The sequence below is a fragment of the Emydura macquarii genome, unplaced genomic scaffold (assembly GCF_026122565.2).
Source record: "Emydura macquarii macquarii isolate MOO-44397 ecotype Brisbane River unplaced genomic scaffold, CSIRO-AGI_Emac_v2 contig_1008, whole genome shotgun sequence".
In the NCBI taxonomy this organism is placed as follows: Eukaryota; Metazoa; Chordata; order Testudines; family Chelidae; genus Emydura; species Emydura macquarii.
In genome coordinates this window covers 128,238-155,594 of record NW_027131145.1, presented here as the reverse complement: position 1 = coordinate 155,594, position 27,357 = coordinate 128,238, and the positions used below count along the sequence as shown (strand labels likewise).

The 27,357-nt window shown below is 44.9% G+C and overlaps 1 protein-coding gene and 1 pseudogene across 1 annotated transcript; both read left to right on the top strand.

Moving 5' to 3' along the window:
* Positions 1 to 338: 338 nt before the first annotated feature.
* On the top strand, positions 339 to 1,272 carry LOC137150684 (olfactory receptor 14C36-like; annotated as a pseudogene).
* An 18,129-nt stretch (positions 1,273 to 19,401) lies between these two features.
* LOC137150683 (olfactory receptor 11A1-like) lies at positions 19,402 to 20,352 on the top strand. Its single transcript, XM_067544659.1, has one exon. It carries the CDS (start codon positions 19,402 to 19,404, stop codon positions 20,350 to 20,352), a length of 951 nt encoding a protein of 316 aa, XP_067400760.1.
* The last annotated feature ends 7,005 nt before the right edge of the window (positions 20,353 to 27,357 follow it).

Genomic DNA, 27,357 nt, shown 5'->3' with positions numbered 1-27,357 from the left:
CTTTCTTTGCTAGGACTATTGGATTTGGCGTGTACCTTGTTCCATCTTCTTACTGCATTTTATCAAGGCAGGCCCTGGCTCCAATCTTCACAGATGTGAACTGACCCAGCTTCCAAGACATAGGCGAATTGACATCAGTGGGATAACGCACCGGACTAGTTGTCTCATTCTCCGCAGCGAGATGTGGATCAGTGGATGTGATCAGGGCTGTGCTCTGACAGTCACATCGTCAGTTATTATGGAGAGAGGAAACAGGGTCATTCCCTCAGTCACTCTAATCCTCACCATTGCCCTTCTCCTTCCCTCCGCAGGCAGGACACAATGTGCAGGGGAAGAAAATGTCCAACCAAACCACAGTGCCCGAGTTCCTGCTCCTGGGATTCTCTGAGCTGCGGGAGCTGCAGATTTTGCACTTTGTGGTGTTTCTGGTGATTTACCTGGCAGCCCTGGTGGGGAACCTTCTCATTGTCGCAGCCGCAAACCTCGACCGCCACCTTCACACCCCCATGTACTTCTTCCTGATGAATCTGTCCATTCTAGACCTTGGCTCCATCTCTGTCGCCATCCCCAAATCCATGGTCAATTCCCTCATGAACACCAGGTTGATTTCTTATCCTGGGTGCATCACCCAAGTCTTTCTTTTTGTCTTCTTCACCACAACTGATCTTGCCTTACTCACCGTCATGGCGTACGACCGATACGTCGCCATCTGCCAACCACTGCACTATGAGACTGATGAACAGGGGAGCTTGTGTCCAAATGGCAGCTGGTGCCTGAATCAGTGGTATTGTCCATTCTGCACTGCACACAGGGAACATCTTCAGGTTGCCCTTCTGCCAGTCCAATCTCATCAACCAGTTCTTCTGTGAAATCCCCCAACTGCTCAAGCTCACCTGCTCTGACTCCTACCTCAGTGGAGTTGGGTTTATTGCCTTTGGTGTGTTTATAGGTGCAGACTGCTTTGTTTTTATAATCGTGTCGTATGTTGAAATCCTCAAAGCAATGCTGAGAATCCCCTCTGAGCAGGGCCGGCATAAGGCCTTCTCCACCTGTCTGCCTCACCTCACTGTGGTCTCTTTGCTACTTTTCACTGGCTCCTTTGAGTACCTAAATCCCACCTCCAGTTCAGCATCAAATCCGGATCTGCTGGTGGGTGTTCTCTATGCCGTGGTGCCTCCCATGATGAATCCCTTCATCTATAGCATGAGAAACAAGGAGATCAAAGCTGCATTACAGAAACTGATTGTGTGGAGGATATTCACCAAGAATTAGGATGTCCGTCCTTGCTCCTTGACTGTGATTTCATTCTGACTTTATCGTTTATCATTCATTTCTTTATCGACTGATGACAAAATTGTCTCCTTGATATGCGTGTAATATGTTTATGAAGTAATAAAATCCAGACTAACTCCACTGAAGTCAGAAGAGTTAGTGAAGGGTTACAACAGAGTAAATAGGATCAGAATCTATATATCTATCCATAAATCTGCCTATGCACCTATCTGTTTATTTTAAAGGTTTATACTGCTACCATCACCATGCGACCTGAGTACATTGAACGGAATAACAATAGTCATAACTAAGTCCCCAGTGAACTTCATGAAGTTTCTGTCTCTTCCCCTTTTTGACATAAAAATTATGTTTCAGATATGGGTGGTTTGCTTTGTGTTTGCTTGATTGTTTCTTTTTGTGTGTGTTATTTTGTTTATTACTTGGTAGATTTATTCCTGTTTATTACTTGGTAGATTCATTCATAAACGTGGTTTATTTGGGGGGTAGGAGTTTGGAAGTGTGGAATACTGTTGTTGAAATGGGGGTGTCAATTATTTATCATCTATTCGAGATGCAATCTCATCATATCTTTGTTGAGGTTTTCTGAGGCTATGTCTACATTGATGGTGGCAAAGTCGCCACCGTGAGATTGACTTATCTGAATCAACTGAGCGGTCAGTGAAGACCTACTAAGTCAACGTACTAAAACCGCCTCCTGAAGTGGCGTATTACTTAATATTACTTAATATTAATGACTAAATAATATTAATGACTAAATACATGAGCCATATTTCTTCAGTTAAAGTCCTATTTGTATTCTTGTTCGGTCACCCCCGCCCCTCGGCTGAGGCAACTCCTCTGCTTCCAGAGACCCACACTCCTAAAACTAAGGCCTTTCAGGCTGCTCTGAGTCCACGTGGTGTCAGAAGTGACGGGATTCTGGAAGGTTCTAGAGGATGGATTTTATGTCCACATTGTTCTCTACCGCGGACCGATCAGTGATTGAACAAGTGGTTTCTCTTTGGAGGGAGGATTTGGAGGGTTTTCAGCTGTGTACAAATCCTTGTCATATTAACGAGTGGATCCCTCTTTACTCTTCCACTGATCGGGATTGGAAGATAATTATTTGTTGTTTAGGTGTTTGGAACCAAATTAAAACTTATTACTTCTCTGGCACAATAAGAGCAATTCTTCATAAGCCTTGCTATTGCGCAGGCGCAAATGTTTTGGGAGTTCTCTATGACTGAATCTTGCTTTTGGGTTCAGTTCCTAGCAGGGAACAGTTCGGTCACATTTGGATTAGAACCTATAGACCCCACTAGGAAATTATTGAACGAGACGACAATTTGTCTTTTTACTGCAAAAACCGGTTTTGTGGTTTGGACTAGACCAAGTCCCATTAGAGGTATTGTATTGTCCCATTGTTTTGCTTGGCACATAGAAACAGGACCCTGGGTACAGCGTCCTCCTTTTTGGGCCAAGGGCAAAAAATCTCAGATAATCACATTTATAAGAACTGTAGATTGTGGCCTAACACTCAAGGAGAAAGAGGACCTTGTTAAAGTTTTATGGTACACCAGAGGTTTTGTTAGTATTTCTATTGAATAATGGCATTCCCTGAGGGACCGGGTTCTTTTGGGTCTGAACTACAGCTCCCCGAATCCCAATGCCCTTGGAAAAATTATGATCATAGACTTGACTCAACTAATCAGGAAACATTGCTACACGTTAACTTTCATGCTGGGCAACAAGATCATTCGCCTACAGAAATACATTTTACTATATGTAATGACCGAAGTTCAGCTTGGGGAATGAATAGGATAGTAATGTTGACTTTGTCAGGATGGATATGTTTATGGAATGCTTGGGGATGCCCAGGCTCTCCATAGATTCGCCATATTGCCACATTCTCTCAGGATCTGAACTTTGTGCAAGGGAACCGGCAGGTAAATTTGGCGGCCAAAAGTCCCTCAAAATGTCACAAAGTAAGTTTTTTTTTCCTTAAAGGAAAAGGTAAAAAATCATTGCACGAAAGATTGGATTTCTTAGCATGGGCCAGAAAGCACCATCTTCTATTCTTGGGTGATGTAATGAAAGGCTCCTTTACGGAGGACGAGAGAAAGCTATGGGCCAAATTAAACAAGGGAAAATCTAAGGTAAATGGAATATTGACCCCTCATGATCTCGAAGGTCTGGCTTTGCAGGGAAATGTAGTATTGGCAATGGCAAATTTAGGCCCTTCAAAGGACAACAAAACTTTGTCAACTGTTTCCTTGTGCCTCTGAGGCTTCAGTTAAAGCACCCTCAGTGCCGCCGGAATACCATGAGGCCAGAAAGGATGGTCACGCTGCTCCACGGCCTGATATGCCCTTACCGGTGAGACCATCTAATCTCTTTCCCAAACCCAAAGGATTGGGAAGGGTCCTAAGAGTTTCTTATAAGAGAGATATCAGCTATGGGACTCAAGCCACCCTTACTAGCTTGGATAGGGGAGAGATAGATCGCATAGCCTCAGAATTAAATCATCTCAAAAACTATAATGACGGGCCCCGAAATCATATACTATTACTTAACACAGCAAATAGGGGAGGACTTACTAGCAGAGGATGCAAACAGAATATTAACTAGGGGATTTGGAGGAAACAGTAATGTAAATATGCTCTTGGCACAATATCAAGAGATGCTTCCTCCGGGCGGTGTAGTTAGTCTCATAGGAGGCCTTATTTTAGCTTTCTTAAGTTCCCTTAGGGATTGGATTCGACTTACTCCAGAAATCAATCTTCTAAAGTACTTGGGAGGCATAAAACTAATGTTGATCGGAACAGACTGAGATTGGTCAGATGTGATTGGGATGTCTTATCCCGGCATGCTTGCATTGCCTGTTACAGGAGATGGAGTAACGGAAGCTAAGATCCTGTTAGGGGAACGACTTTACCACCCCCCATTTGCCCACAGTGTATTGGAGAGTGAGGAAGGAACTTTAATAGGCGCTTTATTCATAGGGGAGAGGTCATCCTCATTGTACCTATTAGAAGGCACAATCCTAGAATCCCCCCAGTCAAACGTAGGGATCAAGATCTGTCAAATTCACCGAGAAGACCAATTGTCAGTGAACCTCCTCGCACAAATAAGGATGGGGTCTCTCTGAGCGATAATGCCCATCAAGCACCTGGATATTACTCGTCTAACAGAGCTCACCAAGCCAAACAATGGGCAATATCACACGGGGTACACCCCTCACAGCTCACTACCCCTCGTAAGGCCTATGAGGAGGCGAAAAGGACAGGTTGGCAGGAATAGGGAGGCCTGCCTTCCGGTGATCATGGAACATTAAGGAAGGGGCAGGTAAAGCTAGCCCATGAACCCAGAAGTATGGACCTCTTTCTGCAGAAAACATTAATTGTGAAAAAGAATGATTGGCAATCTACTTTTAGCTTTATCATTGATTCAGGATCTGAATAAAGTGGAGGACCTATTCCTCTCCCATTTTTACCCTCAGAGGAGGTATTGATTCAAGGAGCAAATAGAACCCAGAACCGGAGAGTATGGGATGTGGTTTATCAGTACAATTCCGAAAACATACCTGGGAAGTATATGCATCTTGGAGATTTTTTAATAGGACGGGATTTGATAAATCAGATATGGCCAGAGTATAAAATTCTTTATCAAAAAATTTTTAAGGCAAATCTTGTGACACATGTTCCCAGACATATCCCCCCTTTAAAACAACATATTTTGGGAAACTATATTCGGTCAGGCCATGAGGGATTTGAGGAAATTGATGGGATTATTCAAAAACTAATTCAGGAAAAGCAACTCATGATAGCCAAAGGTGGAGGTATGGGCTGTAATCCTGTTATGGGAGTACGTAAGCGTTCAGCAAAATGGAGAATGGTCATAGATTTTCGCACCGCAAACAAACAAATACAGTCTCCCCCTTCCAGTTCAGGTGATTATGATAATATCTTCTCAATAAGGAATACTCTAATACAAATGGCATTTCCTTTTAGGATGGTCATTGATTTAAAGGACATGTTTTATTCAGTCCCATTGCAAGACGACCAGGGGATTCTTGACATAAAATGGCAGGGCAAACGGCTAAGGTGACAGGCTTTGCCACAAGGCTACAGTTGGTCCCCTTGGGTGGCCCAACAAGCGCTCAAACCAACATTAGCCTGGATAAAAGATCAATGCCCAAACCCTGTAGAAATTGTTTCATATATGGATGATCTCCTGTTTCTATCTGATACTTTTCTCCCAGAAAACTTAGTTCAGTTAATAGAATCAAGAGGCTGGCAAGTGAATAAAGATAAGATACAATCGGCTGGCCCGGGTGAAAATATTGAGTTTGCAGGATATTCTGTAAAGATACAGACTCTGTTACAGAATTTGTCTGTCTAAAACGGAACTAGAAAAGACTATAAGTAGATGAACAAAAGTTGTCAGTCCCACTGATTCAAATTTTAAAGATATGCTAGCCATGGTTTCTAGATGGGCACCATTTGGTAAATTTGGATTGGTCGCACACCGACTAGCCAAACAGCTTTCAGTAACAAAAAGAAAGGCAGTTCCAAGCTACCATGTATGGAAAGAGGCTTTAAATCAATTTGGATCTATAACCCATATGGCAGTTGTTCAAATACCTTGGGAAGAGGGAAGATTCATGGTAGAACTTTATGAGTTTGGATATCAAATAACGGGTGAGGTACATGGGAAAGCAATCATTCATGCACATAAGCAATGGAGCACTATCGATCACGCAAAAAGCACACCAGTAAAGGAGGCACTGGCCTTATTAGGAGCTTTAGATCAGTGGGGATTGGAGTGTTTCCCTCCAACAACTAGGATTTACACGCCCTCAGGGTCCAATCTTGTTAAACTACCTCCATGGATCCTACTTGAAAGTTCAGGAACCCCGCATAGATTGTTTCAGATTAAAAATAAAATTGAATACGCCTGTCAAGCGTGTACCTTCTTTCATTTATATCAAACTCCTCCCCCAGATTCAGTTATACCTGTACGAGTCACTACCTCTTCAGACGAATGTTACATGGTATCAGATGGGAGTTCTAAGACAGAACAATGTGGATATTCATGTCAAAGATATCACATGGTTTATATTCAGCATCCAACTCCTTCTCTGTCAGCTCAGAGTTTAGAATGGATGGGTATTATATTGGTCTTAAAACATTGGCTGCTTAGTCACCATCAAATTTATTGGGGTCTGCAAACCGACTCTAATTGGTCATTAGGGGAACTTTTGGGAAGCGCGCATACTGGTCGCACCAAATTTGATAATTTTGTTGAGTTATTAGATCGAGCCATACATAATAAAAAAACATGGGTTCTCTGCAAAGTACGCAGTCATTTTAAAAGTACTCCAAAATTACATCAGAATATGGATCAGGCAGTACAAAATAATCCTTTTCAAATATTGAATGTAAAAGGACAGCGAAAGCTGAGCGACTCTCAAGCCTTACAAATAGCTATGGATATCCATGATGACAGATAACATCCGCAGCCTCAGCTGTTAACAAAACTGCTTATAGCTCAGGGTGCCACTGCTTCTCAGGCCCAAAGGGCTCAGCAAATAGTAACAAGGCGATGCCAAATCTGTAGCAGTTGGTTCACAAGAACACAGAAATATACTCAACTTGGGACCTTTAACCCATCTAATAAGGGGCCAGTCTGGCAGATAGACTAAATGGGACCCCTTACAGACAGTAGGAATGCTCTGTATGGCTTATGTGTAGTAGAAGTGCAGTCTCGAATGACGTTTTGTGAGCCATTAAGACACTCTCGCTGGGTAGACATTCAAAAAGGGCTTCTTAAGTGTGCCGCCTTCTGGGGTCTCCCTGAAGAGGTTCATTCAGATGGAGGTCCCCCCTTCAGTTCACTCAAGCTCCAGGATTGGCTTACAAACATGGGCCCTAAATGGACCACTGGAATTCCCTACCATCCAGATAGTCAATCGATAGTGGAAAGAGGAATAGGACATCTTAAGTTATCTATTCTTGCCACCCTTGAAAGGGATCTTAAAGACAAAAACTTTAAAGGATGGGAGCATGTGATATACGATGTTGTATTAAAGTTAAATGAGGAGTGAGTGCTCTCGCCTTTGTCTTTCAGATACCACCCAAAGCTATCTAGATGATTCACCTAGATCACGTGTGGGTTCAGACCTCATCAACAACTGGACTAGAGCCAGCGATTGTGGTAGCTCTAAGTGGTCACTCACTAGATTACCATGTTGCAATCGCAGGTCAGCAGAATTCCTCCATACATGTTCATCAATCTTCTCTTCGTCCTCGGGAACTGTAGTGACAACTGTCCCTGTAATACCAAGGACACTCAGGAGGAGTATAAGATGTTTTGTTACAATTACACACAAAATAGATGGAAAGAACATTTTCGAAATCCCACAAGGGAATGGAGACTGTATGATTCTCAGCTTGCCACAAGTTCCAATTTCCCAGGTTGGACTTCAGGGAGAGGTTGTCTAAATCACACTGGACTTATACAAAACAATTCTATGTGTTTCTTTCCTGTTATGCAATCTGGTGCGATACAGGAAGTAGGATGTTTCAATACAATGACAAATCAGTATAATTGTACTTATGAGTATGAAACAGAAGTGTGGAGGGATAATTCCACCTGTTCTTGTCCTTGGAAAATGACAAATTTAACTCTTATAACAAAACGAGTTCAATTATATGAGTGTCGCCCTTTTAGATATTATCAGCACTTACGCCTCTCACGAAGTTTGGCAGCTATTGCAGATATGGCTGATTTAAATAATCAAATGGAAGGGGCAGTGTTATATTTAGCAGCAGCAATAGGGATCACCTTTAATAAGACCCAACAAGCGATCTCAAATTTATCTTTTTGTTGTAATACTAGTATGTTTCAGCATCAGTTAGCTAACTTTTATCAGGAAATTTGTTGGAAATGTAATGAGCTTTGTTTAAATGGAAAAGCATATCCCTCAATAGCACAGGCAGAAACCTTATCTGTCATTTGTTTTTGTCAACTTTCAGGATATGGAGTTCAATTGATAGATATGAGTATGACACCTATTGAACGAAATAACATGTATTGTGTTACGCCAAACAAATGTAAAGATGCTGAATTCAAATCCAACGAAATGGGAATATTTGAGTTAGTTCGGAGAGGCCTGCAAGTTAAAACAGAATCTCGATTGTGTACATCTAGGGAAACTGAGGGATTAATAGTGTTATGTGAAGGCGGATGGTGGCTTAGCAATAATGGCACAAACATCACTAGCACCTTCTTGCCTCCAAGAACATATCAGCTAAACAGAACCAAATGTAGACATTTTACAGGCATTTTTGACAAAGAAGGCCAGAGATGGCGTGGGCTTCATCAGGTTAGGTATAAAACAAGCAAAGTTATTCAATATGTAGATAGTTTTGGTATATAGAGTAAGGAACATCATATACACGTTAGAGTTTCCACTAGGGGAACTAAAACATATGCAGCGGTGATAGAAACAGGAAGAATATTTGGAAAATTTGCAACACTTACAACATACCAATTCTTAAAAGTTGAAGAAAAAAGCTAACAGAATTATATAAAAACGTTTCGGCCTTGCAAAATGGAAAACAGAAAAATCAGGCATGTGAAAATTTTAAGGAACTTTTGAATGGTATGTATCAAGGCGCAGCTGGAGCCGCTAATTGGATTGCGGACCACGCGCACAGAGCTCTTGAAACCATAATGGAACCTTTTTGGCTCATAGTAATAATAGCTACCATAGGGGGGACGGTAGTTCTGATAGTGTTATTGATCTTAGGATACTGTCACCTAGCAAAAAATCAATGCCAACCCCTGAAAAATGAGGAATAGTAATGTTGATGTTAAGCTTAAATTTACTTATATTTACTTACTTACTTTTTACTTCGACTTACTTATTGCTTTAATAATCTATTAGTGTTATTGTAATTTTAAGGTTTCTATCTTAAAGCAAGGGGTCACGTAGAATATAGAAAGAATAATTAATGGGTTTTGTGCTTTAAGATAGAATAGTAAAGTATATAGCTTGGGAAAAGGGCTGGAAGGACCTGATAAGGGCTGTCCGGGCGCTAGCACAGCACAAATGGAGGGCAGACATAAAAACAAAAACTGACCAGAGCTGACCACATCCAGCTAAATAACACTTGAAAGTGCCTACAAGTCAGGATGACTCAGCAGAAATGCTCACTGATTGGTTAAACTGACCGCAAAAGTGACACTGTTCACGAATTGGTTACATACTGATAGCAAAAGTGACACTGTTCACTGGTTGGTTACATACTGATAGCAAAAGTGACACTGTTCACTGGTTGGTTACATACTGATTAAGCTGATCAGTTTGGTGATCAGCCTGAGGGTATTTAAAGCCCTCAAAGTCAGTGGTACTTCAGACTTCAGCCCGCTGGGATCCTCGGTAGCTGGACTGAGCCTTTCTATGAACCAGCAGCATCCAAGGGATGGCTAACACTTATCAGAGTCGACTTGGCCTAAGGGGCTTAAGGAGAGAAGCGCTTCTGGTAACATATGAAAGTAGCACTTGCTTTAAGATAACAAACGGACATCTGTCTGTTTATCTGTCTGTGAAAAGTAACTAGGATTTTACAAACGACGATCTGTCTGTAAGCATTAGAATAACTGAGAGTTTGCAAACAACCATCTGTTTGTAAACATAAAATGACCAATAATAGAATTGTGTATTATGAGAAATGATTGCATGCATAGAAAATATTAGGCCTTTGTATCTTTCTCCGGTTTCATGTTTGTATTGTTTACGTTTATGCTCTTTACTTGATATTAAAGACTGAGCAGCGAACAGAGGGGCGGCTAACAGAAGGAGAAGGAGGGAGTTTGCCTGGGATCTGTCCGAGAGGAGCGCAGCTGAGTGCTAAGTGAGTGCAGCTGTGTTGGGTGTGCTGTGCTAGAGGGGGGAGTATCTGAGAGACCAGGTTTGTGACTGGTGCGAGTACAGCTGACTGTGGGTGGGTGCTTGTGACTGGTGACCTAAACAAACTGGAGGATTGGGCCAAAAGAAATCTAATGAGGTTCAACAAAGAAAAGTGCAGAGTCCTCCACTTAGGAAGGAAGAATCCCATGCACAGCTATAGACTAGGGACCGACGAGCTGGGCAGCAGCTCTGCAGAAAAGCACCCGGGGGTAACTGGATAAAAAGCTGGATATGAGTCAGCAGTGTGCCCTGGTTGTCAAGAAGGCAAATGGCATATTGGGCTGCATTAGGAGGGGCATTGACAGCAGGTCATGGGAAGTGATTATTCCCCTCTATTCGGCATTGGTGAGGCCACATTTAGAGTTTTGTGTCCAGTTTTGGGCACCCATTACAGGAAGGATGTGGACAAATTGGAAAGAGTCCAGCGGAGGGCAACCAAAATGATTAGGGGGCTGGAGCACAAGACTTATGAGGAGAGGCTGAGGGAACTGGGCTTGTTTAGTCTGCAAAAGAGAATAGTGAGGGGGGATTTGACAACGGCCTTTAACTACCTGAAAGGGGGTTCCAGGGAGGATGGAGCTAGGTTGTTCTCGGTGGTGGCAGATGACAGAACAAGGAGCAATGGTCTCAAGTTGCAGGGGGGGAGGTCTAGGTTGGACATTAGTAAAAAGTTTTTCACTAGGAGGGTGGTGAAGCACTGGAATGGGTTACCTAGGGAGGTGGTGGAATCTCCATCTTTAGAGGTTTTTAAGCTGAAGCTTGACAAAGCCCTGGCTGGGATGATATAGCTGAAGTTAGTCCTGCTTTGAACAGGGGGTTGGACTAGATACCTCCTGAGGTCCCTTCCAACTCTAATATTCTATAATTCTATGATCCTCCGGGGCTGTACATTTAATATGGCTAATGGTTGGCTGTGGTTACACATCCCGGGAACAGGAATGGTCCCTGGGTAATTAACCGCTCACAATGTGAACCGGAGAAGGTGTGGGGGAGGGATCAAGTAACAAATTTCTACTCAGATCTCCAGGACTGGAACGTGGGTCGTACCATGCCGCTCTGAGCAACCTGGGAACCCCAATACTCCAAATGCCTTTGGAATTTTTTATAAACACCCCATTCCAGACCAAGCGTGCAGTGTCCGTACTTCCGGAGTTTCTACCCCCTATTCTCCTGCAAGCATTAGACTCAATCTTCAACCTTACCGCGGATACCCACAAGACAGTCATCAGAGTGGGACAGCTTGCCACGATGGCACAAACAATGGCTCGCTGTCACTTGGTGCTGGCCACAGTGAACTCTTTTCTCGTACACATGAACTCAGCCTCCCATAGACAAAATGGACCATGTTGGAAGGGGGATGTAATATGTCTGTTTGTGAATGGAAATTCTCACAAGTTCTTGTGGGGGCTAAGGTATCGATTTCCCCAGTTATTGCAGTGGAAGGAAAGGGCTAGTGGGGGTAGTAATTCAGGGTAATAATACATTTGGTTTTGCTTTGTATTGGGACTCACAATTCCACAAAAGTCGGGGGAGAGTAGTGATTAAGGCGAGGTGTTACCCAAATGCTACTCTCCAAACCCCCGGAAGTAGAGTATAAAGCCTCAAAGGGCATGTGGCTGCAGGAGGGAGGGGTATGGTGTGTAAGGGGAGGGTGCAACATAATTTACCAGAGTATGAAAAAATGCTGCTGTGGGCAATTACAAACTCAGCAGGGGTTAAGGCCCAAAAATAACAGGATGTTGTTAACTATTTGTGGGCAGGGTAGAACTCTTTACAGTAATCTGACTCAGCAGCTCAAGTCTAACACCTGGAACATGCCCTGGGGCTGCTAAATGGGGCAGGGGAGGGATATTGAAGGGATCTGCACTAAGCTTCACTGACCACCTGCTGGGAACAGTTTTTTAACCCTTGAAAACCTCACCGAAAGCCGTATAACAGATTTGGTGATAAGTGTCAAAACTGTTTTATGGGAAGAGACTTGTGACCAGGTCCAGAAAACTCTAACGGGTCATTTTTTAAACCTCTTACGGGATGCCCGTTTGGGGCTATGGCCTTCTGGACTAGAGGGTACCAATGTAGCAAAGCAATTAAAAAGCTATTGGCCTTTCAGAGCCACCTGGTGAACAACCCTCGGGGACTGTACTCTAGTTCAGTGCACTCTCAATATCAAATGAGTAGCTAGCTGGAGATTGGCCAGTATCCTGTGCAGGATGGTGGCGGCATAGCAGGTGTTGAAGCAGGACAAATTCCCCAGGAAGAAGTACTTGGGGGTGTGAAGATGCTGATTAGCCACAACTAGCACAACGATGAGGATGTTCCCAGCCATGGTTGCGATGTAGATCACTAGAAACAGCAGGAAGAGAAGGATTTGCAGTTCAGGGAGAGTCCTAAATCCCAGGAGGATGAATTCTGTGGTGGACGTTTGATTTCCCTGTTCTGGGGTTGCTATAGGGTGTGTCTATGGGAAAGAAAGTCACTCTGGTATAAATAAATAACATTCACTCCACAACATTGTTTTCATGGTTTCCCTTTGCTGGTGATCAGAAAAACAGCTGAGTGAACTCTGGAGGCCAGGAGAGGGGAAACGCCATCTCTTGACCCTGGGACAGATTTTCTAACTGGGGAGGCTACAGGTTCCACAAAACGTTAAGTTACAACTTGTGTTTGCAGAAAAATTGACAGTGGGCACCAACGCAGTCAAAGCCTACATCATGGGCTCGGGTATAATAGTAGAGAAACAGTTGTTCGTTCAAATAGTCACCTCTTTCACTTCCTGGTGCATCAAAGCAGAACCATGTCCTGCTCAGTTCAGAGTTCCTCTGGAAAATGGGTCAGGATTTTATATTTTAGAGGAAGCTGCAACAAAGAAAGAAACGAAGGCCCAGAGATCCAATGATTGGGCAGCCAACTCATAGTGAATTGCAGTGGACATGAGCCATCTAACTCTATTAAAACCATTTGAAATATTTGATCAGACAACACTCTGAGAGACTTCAAAACCTTTCTTTCTGTCGTCTACACGGTCCTGACTCCCCTGATCAATCAATTAATTTTTGTACCTTTGTAGTGTATTTCATCCCCAGGCTTCTTTCCAAAAGGGCAGGAATCTAAAGGAAACCGTCTATCTGTGCTACAGGGCCCAGCACAGGCCTATTACTGGCCCATTCTCAGCAGTGATGTAGGGCCAGTTTCTCAAGATATTTGGGTGCCCAGTGGGATTTTTCAAAAGCATCTGGGCACCTTGCCTGCCAGAGGGGCCTGTAGGCGAGTCAGGAAGGGGAACGTCTCCCTTCCCCAGGCCTCGGCTGCCTGGTGTGAGGCTGTTGAGGGCATGGCCAGAGGCAGAAACACAGGGGCTATGGCCTTTTTCCTGCAAACACATCGGCATCTACAGAGTCACAGGCAGCTGAGCAGGGTTTTGTGAATCCCAGGTGGGCCAGATTCTGGGATTCAGATGCCTAAAGCAGAAACTCTGTGACTCCAGCCCTAGGCCCACATCCTCATCCTTATGTTACAGCTGGGGAAACTAAGGCAGAACGAGGTGCAGTTACCTGCCCGGAGTCACTCAGTGGGCGAGTGGCAGAGAGTAGCCTAGAAAACAACTGCCCAGAGTCTTAGTCCGGTGCAGTGTCTGCTCCACCATGTCCACTTGTAACTGACAATGGCACCTAAGGGTGTTAGGTGCCCAACTCCCACTCACTGGCTGTGGGATTTAGGTGCCTAACATCACCTCTTACGGGAAAACCCAGCCTGTACATTTATAGCCACACCAGTATCCTGAGCATTCCCCCCACTCATAGAGGATGTTTTCCACCAGCTCCTCCTCATATTTTACTATTTTGTAAGATACCCTCATAACTGTGTGTGTGTTACCAAAAGCCGAGTGAAATAAAAGAACTAAACTAAGACTTCTTTCTGTCGTCTTTGTTGTCAGAGCTCCCATTATCTGCTCAGTTCATGTCTCGTGTGAGGAATACATGTCACGGCTTGTGTGCACAGATATGTTGCACCCCTTTAACTGTACCGGCCTACATCTGCCTGTGACAGGGCCGCACGCCCTTGGGCTGGAGAGCCTTGGGACACGCCAGCCTTGATTAGAGAAGGAGCCGGAGCTGAGGGGAATCAGGCACTTTCCAGTCAAGGGCAGATGTAGCCAGGGTGAGAGGGAAACGCGGGAGGCTGAAGTTAAACTTGGGGGAGTGAGAGAGGCTCCTCCAGGGAAAACCCTGAGATGGGGGATTCCTTCCTTACATGGGGAACAAAGGAGGGAAACTGAGTTGAGGGGCTGCCCTGAGTTCTCCGAGTGGAAGCAGCTGAGGTAAAGGTACTTCTGGCAGGCAAGTTCATTCCCACGGAGGAAGCGGAACAAGTGATATATTGGTGATCTGTATCCACCCTCGAGGATGCAGGGAGGCCTGGCAGAGACTTCAGCAGGTCACCTCAGCTGGTCCATGACCTGCACTCAAGGCAGGACTAAGTGATAACTAGACCATCCTTCACAGGAGTTTGTCTAACCTGTTCTTAACCAACCCCAGTCCTGGAGATTCCCCAGTCTCCCTAGGCAATTTATTCCAGCGCTTCACTGCCCTGACACTCAGGAAGTTTTCCCTAATATCCAACCCAAACCTCCCTTGCTGCAGCTTAGACCCGTTGCTACCTTTCCTGTCCCCAGAAGGGAAGGAGAAGAGCTTTTCACCCTCTTCGCTGTAGCAACCTTTTATGTGCTTGAACCCTCTCACCATATCCCCCCTCAGTCTTCTTTTCTCCAGACTAAATAACCCCTAATTGTTCAATCTCCCCGCATAGCTCATGTTTTCTAGATCTTTAATCGTTTGTGTTGCTCTCCTCTGGACTTTCCCCAATCCGTCCACTTCTTCCCTCATATGTGGCGTCCGGAACTGGACACACAGCCCCAGCTGAGGCCTTTCAGCGTGGTGTGGAGTGAAAGAATTGCTTCCCATGTCTTGCTCACAACACTCCTGCTAATACACTCCACAGTGATGTTTTGGGGTTTGTTTTTTCCCAGCCATGTCCTGTTTGTTTCTGCATGGTGCCAGCTGCACAGGCAAGAATGTATCTGGGGCGAAGGGGCACTCAGGGCGACACAGAGTCAGTAATGGGGAAGGGGTGGCTACACATTACATGGACACTGGAGTAGCAAAGCTTAATGTGGCCCATGTTTCATGTATCCTTCCTCGTGATCGCTAGATGGCAGCTGATCACAGGGAGTGGCAAATACACCGAAATAATAATGAAACCTGTGATTTCAGTTACAAAAGTTCCTTAAGTGATTAAGAGTCAATAATCCTGGAGTTAAAAAGGTAAACTGCAGTGTGATAAGATGGAGGTCTATCCCTTTATTACAGCCAGTGCTCAGATTAGACAGTTATCCTTCAAAGCGTTGAGCAATGCGATTACAGCCGTCTGCAATATTTTCGCCACAGATCAATAACAAACAAAAACAAAAAAGTCTTTTTCCAAATTACACTTATGTGAGCCCCAAATATTCAACATTTGGGCCTCATGAACAACAAATCTTTGGCAACACAAAATTATTCACACTGGTGATAAACTGGAATGAGACCTTACCACATGCTTAGGGAGCCAGTCATGCTAGGAGAGGACTGGGAAAAACAATCTTCTAGATCAGGGGTGGGGAACCTTTTTGTTGCCAAGGGCCTGATGCTGAACCTTTTTGTTGCCAAGGGCCTGATGGTGGCCCTGGCGGCAGGGGGGGGATTCGGCGGCGGCACAGTTACGTGTGGGGCGGTGCCCGCCGCCGAAATGCCGCCGCCGTTTCCGCCTTTTCGGCGGTGCGGTTTTGCAGTGGCCGCAGGGTTCCGTGGGCCAGTAACCGCCTCCGGACTCCACCCGCTGCCGAAAATGGGCAGACGGCGGCAGGGTTTCGGCGGCAGGGTTTCGGCGGCGCACACTTCCCTCCTGCCTGCGGGCCGGATCAAATTCCGGAGGTTCCCCACCCCTGTTCTAGATAGTTTTGCATTCAGAAATATGTGGATATCTGTATTCTTCCCAAAAGGCTGGAACATTCCTGGGAGGTCGCAAGAAATATTGATTTTATAATCTCAGGTCTCTAACCTCCCTGCTTCCATGGTCTGTGCCTTTCCCAGCAGCCTGCCCTGCCTCATTTCAGAAATGACTGAGGAGGGGGCACTGAGCTAAGGGTAACATTGTTTAAAAAAAATTTAATTAAACTTCAAAAGTGACAGAGGAGCCTAAATCCCTTTTGTTGAGACTCAGGCTGCTAAGCTCCAGTGACAAGGTCACTTTTGAAAATGGGACTTAGGCTCCTAAATCACTTGCCCTTTTAAAAATGTTACCTGGAGTGACGAGTGAGCTTATTGAAGGGGGACTGGGTACACGGATGCTTGCCATGGAGGCAGGAGTATTTCTGGTTGAAGAAAATGTAAGTTTTTTTAATGTGATTTCTCAAAACCTTCTATGGGATTTGGATGGGAATTCAGTGTCTAAATCACTTAGGTATCTCTGAAAATCTCAGCTGTAATATACAACATTTGTGCATTATTTTTGCCAGACACTATGACGTGCCTCCAATAAAGACAGAGATATGTTTAAGGACTAGAAGCTTCTTCCCTCTCCAGGCCTTTCCCTTTCAGACTAGAAGTTTGACTCTGGTTTATTGTTACAAAACTGTTGAGTAAATCCCAGCTTACCTTTACCTGTTACGTTCCCCACAACAGACGTGTCTCAGGAGACTGCACCTTACCACAGAAGGATATAAAATGAACCAGAAAAGACGTTCCCCGTTTGACTGAGGGAATGAGGGATGGGTGACGTTACCAGACAGGGAAGTTTTTTTGGGTTCTCATTTTATTTACTAGGAACATGGACGTTCATGAATCTGGTGGGAGAGAAGATGGACAGAAAATCCTGGATCCGGAGCCCTGAACGGCTGAGTGAGGAGGTGACAACAGAGACTCCAGCTGCTGGCAGATCCGCCTTAGAGGTACATCAGCCTTTTCCTCTCTACTCCTGCAGCTTGAGGATTTTTTGCAATGTCAGTGTTCCAGGTAATTTATCCCATGGCAACCCAAGGGCAATGGGGCAATGATCTCTCTCAAACTCCCAACACAAAGCAAAATGACTGAATATGGAAAAAGACAACAGCTGCCATGTCACTGCTATACTAGTTCCTTATTTGGTTCCATCACCATGGTATCCGGGCACCTCTCTGTCTCGCATGGGTCTATCCTCCCAGCACCCCGGTGCGGGGCTGTTCTCCCTGCTTTACAGATCAGGGACTGGCACAGAGAGGGACAGACGGATGGAGGTGTTTCAGCTCCTAAAGACACTGACACACCTGTTGGGATTTGAAATCGATGGATGTTAGTCTCTGACCCTACTCAGGCATCCTTGCGCCTTTTTAGGTACCTACCAGCCCTTGAAAATCTGGCCTGAAAGTCACACCAGTAACTTTGAGAGGGTCAGGGAGATGAGGTGGGTGAAGCAGAGCTGATATTTGCTGCGTTGCTGAGTGTGAAGGGAGGAGACATTGGCTATGAAGAGGCTTTGCCGAATTGGGGCTGCAATTTAACAACTAATATTGACTTTGGGGGGTTTTCAATTATAAATTAGTTTAATTTTTACTCCCTGCACGACAGCGAGGCTGGTGAGACCATCCCTGCAGGCGCAAGGCGGTGGGGGGAGGCTGCACTAACGCCCACTGTTACTGACCATTTTTGTTGGTGGTTTCGGTGTGTCAGCTGATATCGACGTTTACCAACATATATTGATTTAAATCGAATCTTGCCAAGCCAAGCTCTAAGTTTCAAAGAAGGCTCCAAGTGTTAGTTGTCCAAATGCCTGTGAAACCAGAGGGTCCCATCCCAGAAGTCAGTGGAAATTTTATCTTAGGCTTTTAAAAGATAAAATTTTAACTTGTCTTCTGAGAAAAGGCTCAGACTGAACAGAATTATTCAAGGAATGTAAAACGGTCTCTGTTCTTAACTCTGTACAGGATCAGGTCCTGATATCGTGGCTAATAGGGATGAGTGATAGCAAATAAGACACCCACAAGCAGAGCATTAATATCTTTTAATCAAAGAAAAAGAAGGAAATATAGGGCTGATAAAAATTTGACAGAGATTTTTCAGGGAGAAATGTTTTGTTGATTGAGATCAAAATGTCCCATGGGAACATATCAATTTTTACAAAATTTTCTTTAGGAAAAGTTATTATATATAATTTTAAGAAAAAGCATAAAACAAAATAGAAAATGTAATTATCAAATTCAATGTAATGTAAAATAAAAATAACCTAGAATTAAAATTAAAATAGATAAATGTATATTTAAATGTTGAAATTGGAATGATAACCAACATTTCAAATCATGGAATTGCCGATGAAATGGAAGTTTGGGTCCCAGCCCACTCTCATAATATGAAATAGCACAGTTTGTACAAAATTCAAATTCTATACAGAATTCTTTCTTGCAATAGTGGAGACATTTCTAGGCAAAATGGTGCTTTCCAGCTGCTGTTTTTCTTTTTATTCATTTTTAATTAAGGCCGTGTCCATATGTTGGGTGTAGCACTGCAGGACAAGGAAATATTGTCCAAAGGAAGCACAGGTGTTTGGCTGATAAAAATTTTCAAATGGCTTTAAAAGGGTTTTATGGCCGATGTCCACTACAATTCACTTGGAGTTGGCTGACCAACCATTGCATACCTGAGCCTTGGTTGCTTGGTTTCCTTCTTTGTTGCACCTTCCTCTAAAATATAAATCCTGACCCATTTCGCCAGTGGAACTCTGATCTGTGAGGGACATGGTGCACCAGAATGTGAAAGGTGTGACGATTTGAACTCATCTCTGTGTTGTTGTACTTTTTTACCCAAGCGCCATCATGTCGTATTTGAATGCGTTGGTGCCCTCTGTCAAATTACTACTCATGTTTGCAGAAAGACTAATGTTTTGTGGAATCTGTAGCCAGCCCAGATAGGAAATCTGTCCAAGAGACCAAGAGATGGCATTTCCCCTCTCCTGGTCTCCATAACTAACACAGCTATTGTTCTGGTAGCCAGCAGAGAGAGACAATGAAAACAATGCTGACATATTATAGAGTGAATGTAGTTTTTTATGTCACAAAGTGAATTTCTTTCCCGTAGACACACCCCATGGCGGCCCCAGAACAGGGAAATCAAACGTTCATCACAGAATTCATTCTCCTGGGATTCGGGACCCTTCCTAAACTGCAAATCATTCTCTTCCTGCTGTTTCTAGTGATCTACATTGCAACCATGGCTGGGAACATCCTCATCATGGTGCTAGTTGTGGCCGATCAGCATCTTCACACCCCCATGTACTTCTTCCTGGGGAACTTGTCCTGCTTCGAGACCTTCTACACCTCCACCATCCTGCCCAAGCTGCTGGCCAGTATCCTGACTGGGGACAGAACCATTTCAGTCAGAGGGTGCATCACACAATATTATTTCTTTTGTTCTATGCTGGGTACAGAATGCCTGCTCCTATCGGTGATGTCTTACGATCGGTATTTAGCCATAGTCAAACCACTTCACTATGCAGCCCGTATGACTGGCAGATCTTGCCTCCAGCTCGCAGGTGGCTCTTGGGTAGGTGGCTTCCTAGCTAGTAGCATAGCAACAGTGTTGGTAACACAGTTAAATTTCTGTGGCCAAAATGCTATTGACCATTTCTTTTGCGATTTTATTCCCCTTGTAAAACTCTCCTGCAATGACCCTCAGCGGGTGGAAATGTTGGCTTTCATATTCAGCTGCCTTTTTTTACTGGTCCCATTCTTACTGACCATGATGTCCTACATCTCCATCATCGTCACCATCCTGAGAATCCCTTCCACCACCGGGAGGCAAAAGGCCTTTTCCACCTGCTCCTCCCACCTCATCGTGGTGTCCATTTATTATGGAACTCTGCTAATTGCCTATATGTTCCCCACAGCCCACACGCTGAGAGACTTCAAGAAAGTTCTCTCTGTTGTCTACACGGTTCTGACTCCCCTGGTCAATCCCCTCATCTACACCTTGAGAAACAAAGAGGTCAAAGGAGCCTTGAGGAAAGCTTGCAGGAAATTAATTTTAGGACAACGGTAGCTGACCAAGTGACTTAAGTTAAAATAAAATAGATATGGCAGAGGCTGATTTAGGGCCTGAACCGAAGCGTCACTGGGCTGTGTCATGTTCCTAAGAGTCAAAGCTGGGGAGGAAATGGAGACAGACAGACCTCTTGGAACCTGTGACCGGTTCTTGTTAGGGCCTTTATCAGATGCCACAGCTGGGTGCGACTGGGCTGGTGGGAGATTTGAACTAGTGGCTGCTCAGAGTTCAGCCAGTGATGGGGGATTGTGCTGAGTGAGGCGGTGCAGGCAAAAGAGACTGAAGTAGGAAGCTGAGCATCCCTTCCTTGTAGGGTGAGAGACTTAGAAACACACACACACAAAACTTTGATTTCCACATTATACAAATGTAGGGTTGCAACATCAGACTGGGACTCCAGCGTTAGGAAATTGTGTAATAAATTGTTTTCTTATAGTGTATTTTATCCCCAGGCTTCTTTCCAAAGGGACAGGAATCTAAAGGAAACCGTCTATCTGTGCTACAGGGCCCAGCACAGGCCTATTACTGGCCCATTCTGAGCAATGATGTTGGGCCAGGTTCTCAGGATATTTGGGGTTTTTAAAAAGCATCTGGGCACATTGCCTGCCAGAGGGGCCTGCAGGTGAGTCAGGCAGGGGAACATCTCCCTTCCCCAGGTCCCAGCATCGCTCTGGGGCCTCAGCTGCCTGGTGTGAGGCTGCAGAGGTCATGGCTAGAGGCAGAAACAAAGGGGCCTGTGGCCCTTTTCCTGAAAACACTTAGACACCGTCAGGGTCTCAGGCAGCTGAGCCGGGATTTTGTGAATCCCAGGAGGGTGGGATTCTGGGGTTCAGGTGCCTAAAATGGAATCTCTGTGACTCCAGCCCTAGGCCCACATCCTCGTGTTACAGCTGGGGAAACTAAGGCAGAACGAGGTGCAGTTACCTGCCCGGAGTCACTCAGAGGGTGAGTGGCAGAGAATAGCCTAGAAACCAACTGCCCAGAGTCTTAGTCCGGTGCAGTGTCTGCTCCACCATGTCCACTTGTAACTGACAATAGCACCTAAGGGTGTTAGGCGCCCAACTCCCATTTACTGGCTGTGGGAGTTAGGTGCTTAACGTAATCTTTCATGGGAAAACCCAGCCTGTACATTTATAGCCAAAAGAGTATCCTGAGAATTCTCCCCATGCCCAGGGGATGTTTTCCACCAGCTCCTTCTCATGTTTTACCATTTTCTAGGAGATGCCAATAACTCTGTGTCTGTTACCAAAAGCCTAGATCAATAAAAACTAAAGGAAGCTAAAAATGTCTCTTTCTGTCGTCTTTGTTGTCAGATCTCCCGTTGTCTGTCCCCTTCGTGTCTGGTGTGAGAAATCAATATGTAAAGGTTTTGTCTACATGTAGACGTTGCACCACTTTAGCTATCCTGGCAATTTGTAGTAAAGAGCTGGAAGGAGCTAGAGTCAGAGGCAAGCCCAAAAAGCTGAAGTGAAATTTCAGGGAGTGAGTGAGGGAAAACCCTTCGACTGGGTGAATTGCTCCAGCCTGGTAGAGCTGGGGGTAGCCTGCTATGGCAGGAAGGATTCTGACCAGAGGGCTGTTTGGGGTGTTTTCAGCTGCAGGTAAGACTTCTGGGTTTAGTTCTGAACTTGAAGTTAATGTATGAAACCAATGGGAGGTCTGTTGTGATTTGCACTGGAGAAAACCTGTGTGGAGTTTATTGGGGAACAAAGAAGGGAAACTGAGGTGAGGGGCTGAATTTTAGGCTACTCTGAGGCCTTCAGGCGGTGCCACGTGGGACCCACTCATCCACAGCAAGCGGATGCAATTATAGTGATGTGAAGGCGCTTATATTGATATAGTTCATTCGCATACGGGAATGGCAATAAGCCAGACCAATGCTAGAGACCTCCACACTGGGAAACTGTGGCCGCACTAGAGGTTGTACTGACATAACAAAGTCACAGCACTAACCAGAATAGTGATACTGGTGCAAAATCTGGGTGGAGACCTCGCCCAACAAGTGAGCCCCTGTGAAAATACGTCAGGACATTCCTGGCTTTGAAATGAACTCTGATAATCCAAGGAAAGGGCCTTTTGCGTTAACATGGAGTGCTGATGATTTCCCAAGTCAAAAAGGGCTGACTGATGTAAAGAGACCCTGGTGTGAATAACCCACAGCTAGTCGCTTGGTCCGTCTAGGCTGCCGCTGGGGGTATGGTGGATAATGGAGAGTGAAGTCTGGTAAAGGCGTGATTAGGGTATGGAATGGGCGCTATAGGGAAAACAAGGTAAATGTGGCCAGGAATTTGTGTCTCTTCTAACAATCTTTAGATGGCAGCTGACCACATGAATGACAAATGGACAGTAATAAATATTAAACCACGATTTCAGTTACAAAATATTAAGTGATTAATAATCGATAAACCTGGAATTAAAAATGAAAGCCACAGTGTGACAATTCAGGTCCATCCCGGGGTTATAGCCCATTTTCAGTTTGGATCTGTCTCCGTCCAAGAGTTAAGCAATGGGATTTCATCCCTATCTGCAATATGTTTGCTAGAGATGAATTAAAAAACCCAACAAAAACCCACCTGCTTTTAAAAATGCGATTATAGGAGACCCAAATATTCAATATTGGGAGTTATGAAAACAAAGCTTTGGCAGCACAAAATTATCCCCAGAGGTGATAAAGGACTGAGACCTCATTACATGGCTAGAGAACAAATTATGCTACCAGAGGCCTGGGACTAAATCTTCTAGTTTGTTTTGCATTCAGAAATAAGTGGACATTTGTATTCTTCTGTAAACGCTGGAGCGAACCTTTTCTTCAGGGGAAGAAGGGACAGTAGGTCACAAAGTTCATTCTGAAAAAGCATAGGTTTTGAATCAAGTTACAGAACCTACTGTAATACACAGAAATGAAATGATCATATTCACTGTGCCCAGATAGGACCCTGAACTGGTTAGTGTGACTATCTAACCAACCCTGTAGAGGAGAGTAATCAAGAAGTTCTGATGATTATCATATAGTCCAACAGACCAACGTAGGGGCCTATTGATCTGGTACAAGTTTATCTCATTCCTATAATTGCCGGGCACTGAAGATCCCTGAAACTTTTCCGGGATATGTGAAGAAACCATTTGCCCTTTGTAACTTCAGCTTGCCAGCAATTCAGTGGGAGCTGGGTGCTGCTTGCATACATTATCAAGCTTTGAAAATCCCCACCAAGATGTGTAAAGCACCTTGTTGAACCTGCATTTTATCAGAGCAACAAAGTTCATTTCCTCTTTTAAGGAATGTCTGACAAGGAGGCCCTGATATAAGGGTCACATTTTGAGAAGCACGAGAAAGTTCAAAAGTGATTTAGGCCCATTGACTTTCAGTGACACAAAGTGCTATGCTTCAGTAACTGAAGATTGTAGTCTAAGAGCAACATCCTCTTCCCTGCGGTACTGAGAGAGCTGGTGAGATGACGTGGGCAACACAGAGCTGATATTTGCTGCTGCTGCACTGACTTCTATGGGTTCACACATTGACTATTAGTGTCAAAGATGTCTTAAGGCATTAGATCATAAAATCATAGAAGATTAGAGTTGGATGGGAATTCAGGAGGTATCCAGTCCAACCCTCTGCTCAAAGCAGGACTAACCTCAGTTGAATCATCCGAGCCAGGGCTTTGTCAAGCTGCAGCTTAAAAACCTCTAAGGATGGAGATTCCACCACCTCCCTAGGTAACCTATTCCAGTGTTTCACCACCCTCCTAGTGAAAAACCTTTTCCTAATGTCCAACCTAGACCTTCCCCACTGCAACCTAAGACCATTGCTCCTTGTTCTGTCATCTGCCACCACTGAGAACAGCCTAGCTACATCCTCCCTGGAACCCCCTTTCAGGTAGTTAAAGGCTGCTATCAAATTCCCACTCACTTATCTCTTTTGCAGACTAAACAAGCCTAGTTCTCTCAGCCTCTCCTTATAAGTCATGTGCTCCAGCCCCCTAATCATTTTTGTTGCCCTCTGCTGGACTATCTCCAACTTGTCTACATCCTTTTTGTAATGGAGGGCACAAAGCTGGACACAATACTCCAAATGCAGCCTCACCAATGCCAAATGGAGGAGAATAATCACTTCCCTTGATCTGCTGGCAATGCTTCTACTAATGCAGCCCAATATGCTATTAGCCTTCTTGGCAACCAGGGCACACTGCTGACATATCCAGCTTCTTATCCACTGTTACCCCCAGGTCCTTTTCTGCAGAACTCTGCCTAGCTCATCGGTCCCCAGTCTGTAGCTGTGCATGGGATTCTTCCTTCGTAAGTGCAGGACTCTGCTCTTGTCCTTGTTGAGCCTCGTCAGATTTCTTTTGGCCCAATCCTCCAATTTGTCTAGCTCACTCTGTATCTTATCCCTCCCTTCCAGGGTATCTACCACTCCCCCCAGCTTACTGTCATCTGCAAACTTGCTGCGGGTGCAATCTACCCCATCCTCCAGATCATTAATGAAAATGTTGAACAAAACCTGCGCCAGGACCGCCCCCTGGGGCACTCCGCTTGTGACCGGTTGCCAGCTAGAAATGGAGCCATTGATCACTACTCGTTGAGCCCGATGCTCTAACCAGTTCTTGATCCATTTTATAGTCCATTCTTCCAACCCATACTTCTTTAACTTGCTGATAAGAATACTGTGGGAGACAGTATCAAAAGCTTTGCTAAAGTCAAGGTATATCACATCCACCACTTTCCCCACATCCACAGAACCAGTCACCTCATCATAGAAGGCAATCAGGTTGGTGAGGCATGACTTGCCCTTGGTGAATCCATGTTGACTGTTCCTGATCACCTTCCTCTCTTCCAAATGCCTTAAAATGGATTCCTTGAGGACTGGCTCCTGCTACTTGAGGACCTGTTTTGGGGCAGTTCCTTGGCCTGTGTCTCACAGGTGGTCAGTCTAGAACAGGGGTTCTCAGACTGGGGGTCTGGACCACTCAAGGGGTCACGAGGTTGTTACAGCGGGTTCGCGAGCTGCCAGTCCGCTCACATGCCATGGCTGCGGCTGTCACCCTGTGCGTGGCTGACAGCCGGAGCCCGTCAGAGCCAGGTGGTCGGAGAGCATCATCACAGCCTGAAATATTTTCAGAGAGGGTCTCAGAAAGAAATGTTTAAGAACCCCTGGACTAGATGATCACAGAGGTCTCTTCAGGCCTTGGAATCTAGGAATCTATGAAACCAGAAAGGTGGCAGATTGCTGTCGAAATCACTGCTCCCCCTGAGGCAGACTTGAACCATAGTTATCCCACACCCCAACTCCAGATCCTCACCACTGGGCTAAAAGTCACGAGGGAGGCCCTCCTCTTCCCCCCTCTCCACCCCAGCCTCACTTTGCATAAGTTCACTTATAAGGGCCCAATCTGATAGGTGAGCTCTGCGCACACTTACCAAATTGGTCCCCGCAGGGAGGTTAGGTGGACGAATAGCTAGCTCCCTCCAGCCTGTGCGTGGCTCTGGGGCTGGCTGGTGTGGGGCTGCAGAGCACATGCCCAGATGGAGAAACAGAGGCACCTACGTTCCTTTGTGAATCTTAGATTTGGGCCCTTCTCTTCTTAGGTAATTTTACAAATCCCAGCAGGTGCTTCTCTGAATATTTCTGCTCTTGGCCACCTTTGAAAAGATGGCCCCCAGTCTCCGTCTGCATCTGTTTGCAAAATGGGGACAGTCGCACTTCCCAAAGTCACGGGTGGGTTGTGAAGCTAAAGAAATTGTGTGAGACACTTACTCTTACACAGGCTAGATAAGCACCTTAGAGAGAGAGAAATAGTGAGGGTCCTTATGGGTAATAAGTTCAAAATCAGCCATTTAAGGGCTTTAGTCTCATTTTTAAAAGGTTTTGGGTAAACCCGGCTTCCAAAGCACACACATTCCGTGAAGCATTAGCTTCATTGAAAACCCAGTTTTCCAGTGGACAAAGTTTTGATGGAAAATTTTCCACCATCCTTTGGTCCTTTTCCATACCTGCTTTGTACCTTTGTGTAGTCATTTACGTGTGAGTGATGTGAGTGCCGCCTGGGTGTGGAAACACGCCTGCCAGTACAAGAGGGTAATTCTGTGCCTAAAAATGTAATCAGGATGTTGGCCGCTAAGTACAGTTCTAATGGGTGCTGTATGAAAAGAGATGGATGGATGCAGTGTTGTTGTAGCTATGTTGGTCCCGGGATATTAGAGAGACAAGGTGGGAGGGTCATATCTTTTATTGGACCAACTTCTGTTGGCAAGGGAGACAAGCTTTTGAGCTTACACAAAGCTGTTCTTCAGGTCTGGAAAACGTACTCAGAGTGCTGCTGAAGAAGAGCTCTGTAAACCCGTACACCTGGCTCTTTCACCAACTGAAGTTGGTCCAGTCAAATATATTACCTCCCCTGCCTTGTCTGGTAGGTAGGTAGGTGGCTGGGTGTGTAGGTAGATAGGATAATGCATATGAAAGTAGAGATAGATAAGTATGCATGAGACGGGATACACACTCAGATTCTGTAGTGAGGAGCACCGATATAAATTCTTGCATAGATAGATCAATAGATATTGCATGCGACTGCACAGATAGAAACATGATGAGGATGAATGGCTGGATAGATATTACATATGAAAGGATGGATAGATAGAGAGACCACTTGATTGATTAGCCCTGGGTTTAATTCTCCTCTCACTTCAACAGATGAAAATTAGGAGTAACTTTACAGAAGAAAGTTGATTTACGATTGTGTAAAACTGAACTCAGAGGAGAATCAAGCCTCTTCAATAGACAAAGGGGAGTGTAGTTTCACTGTACTGCAGAACTGGAGCAGTGAACTGAAGGGAGAATCCCATTGAAATTCTGTCTGGCATTTCCACCTTCTCTGAATAAATTGTTCCCGAGACCGCAGCTGTGGCTCCATAGAAATGGGGGGGGGCTGTGTGTAGACAGGTCTGGCTGTCCTGTTTTTGTGCATGCAGTATGTGTCTGTGTCCCTACATAAAACCCCCTATGTAGTG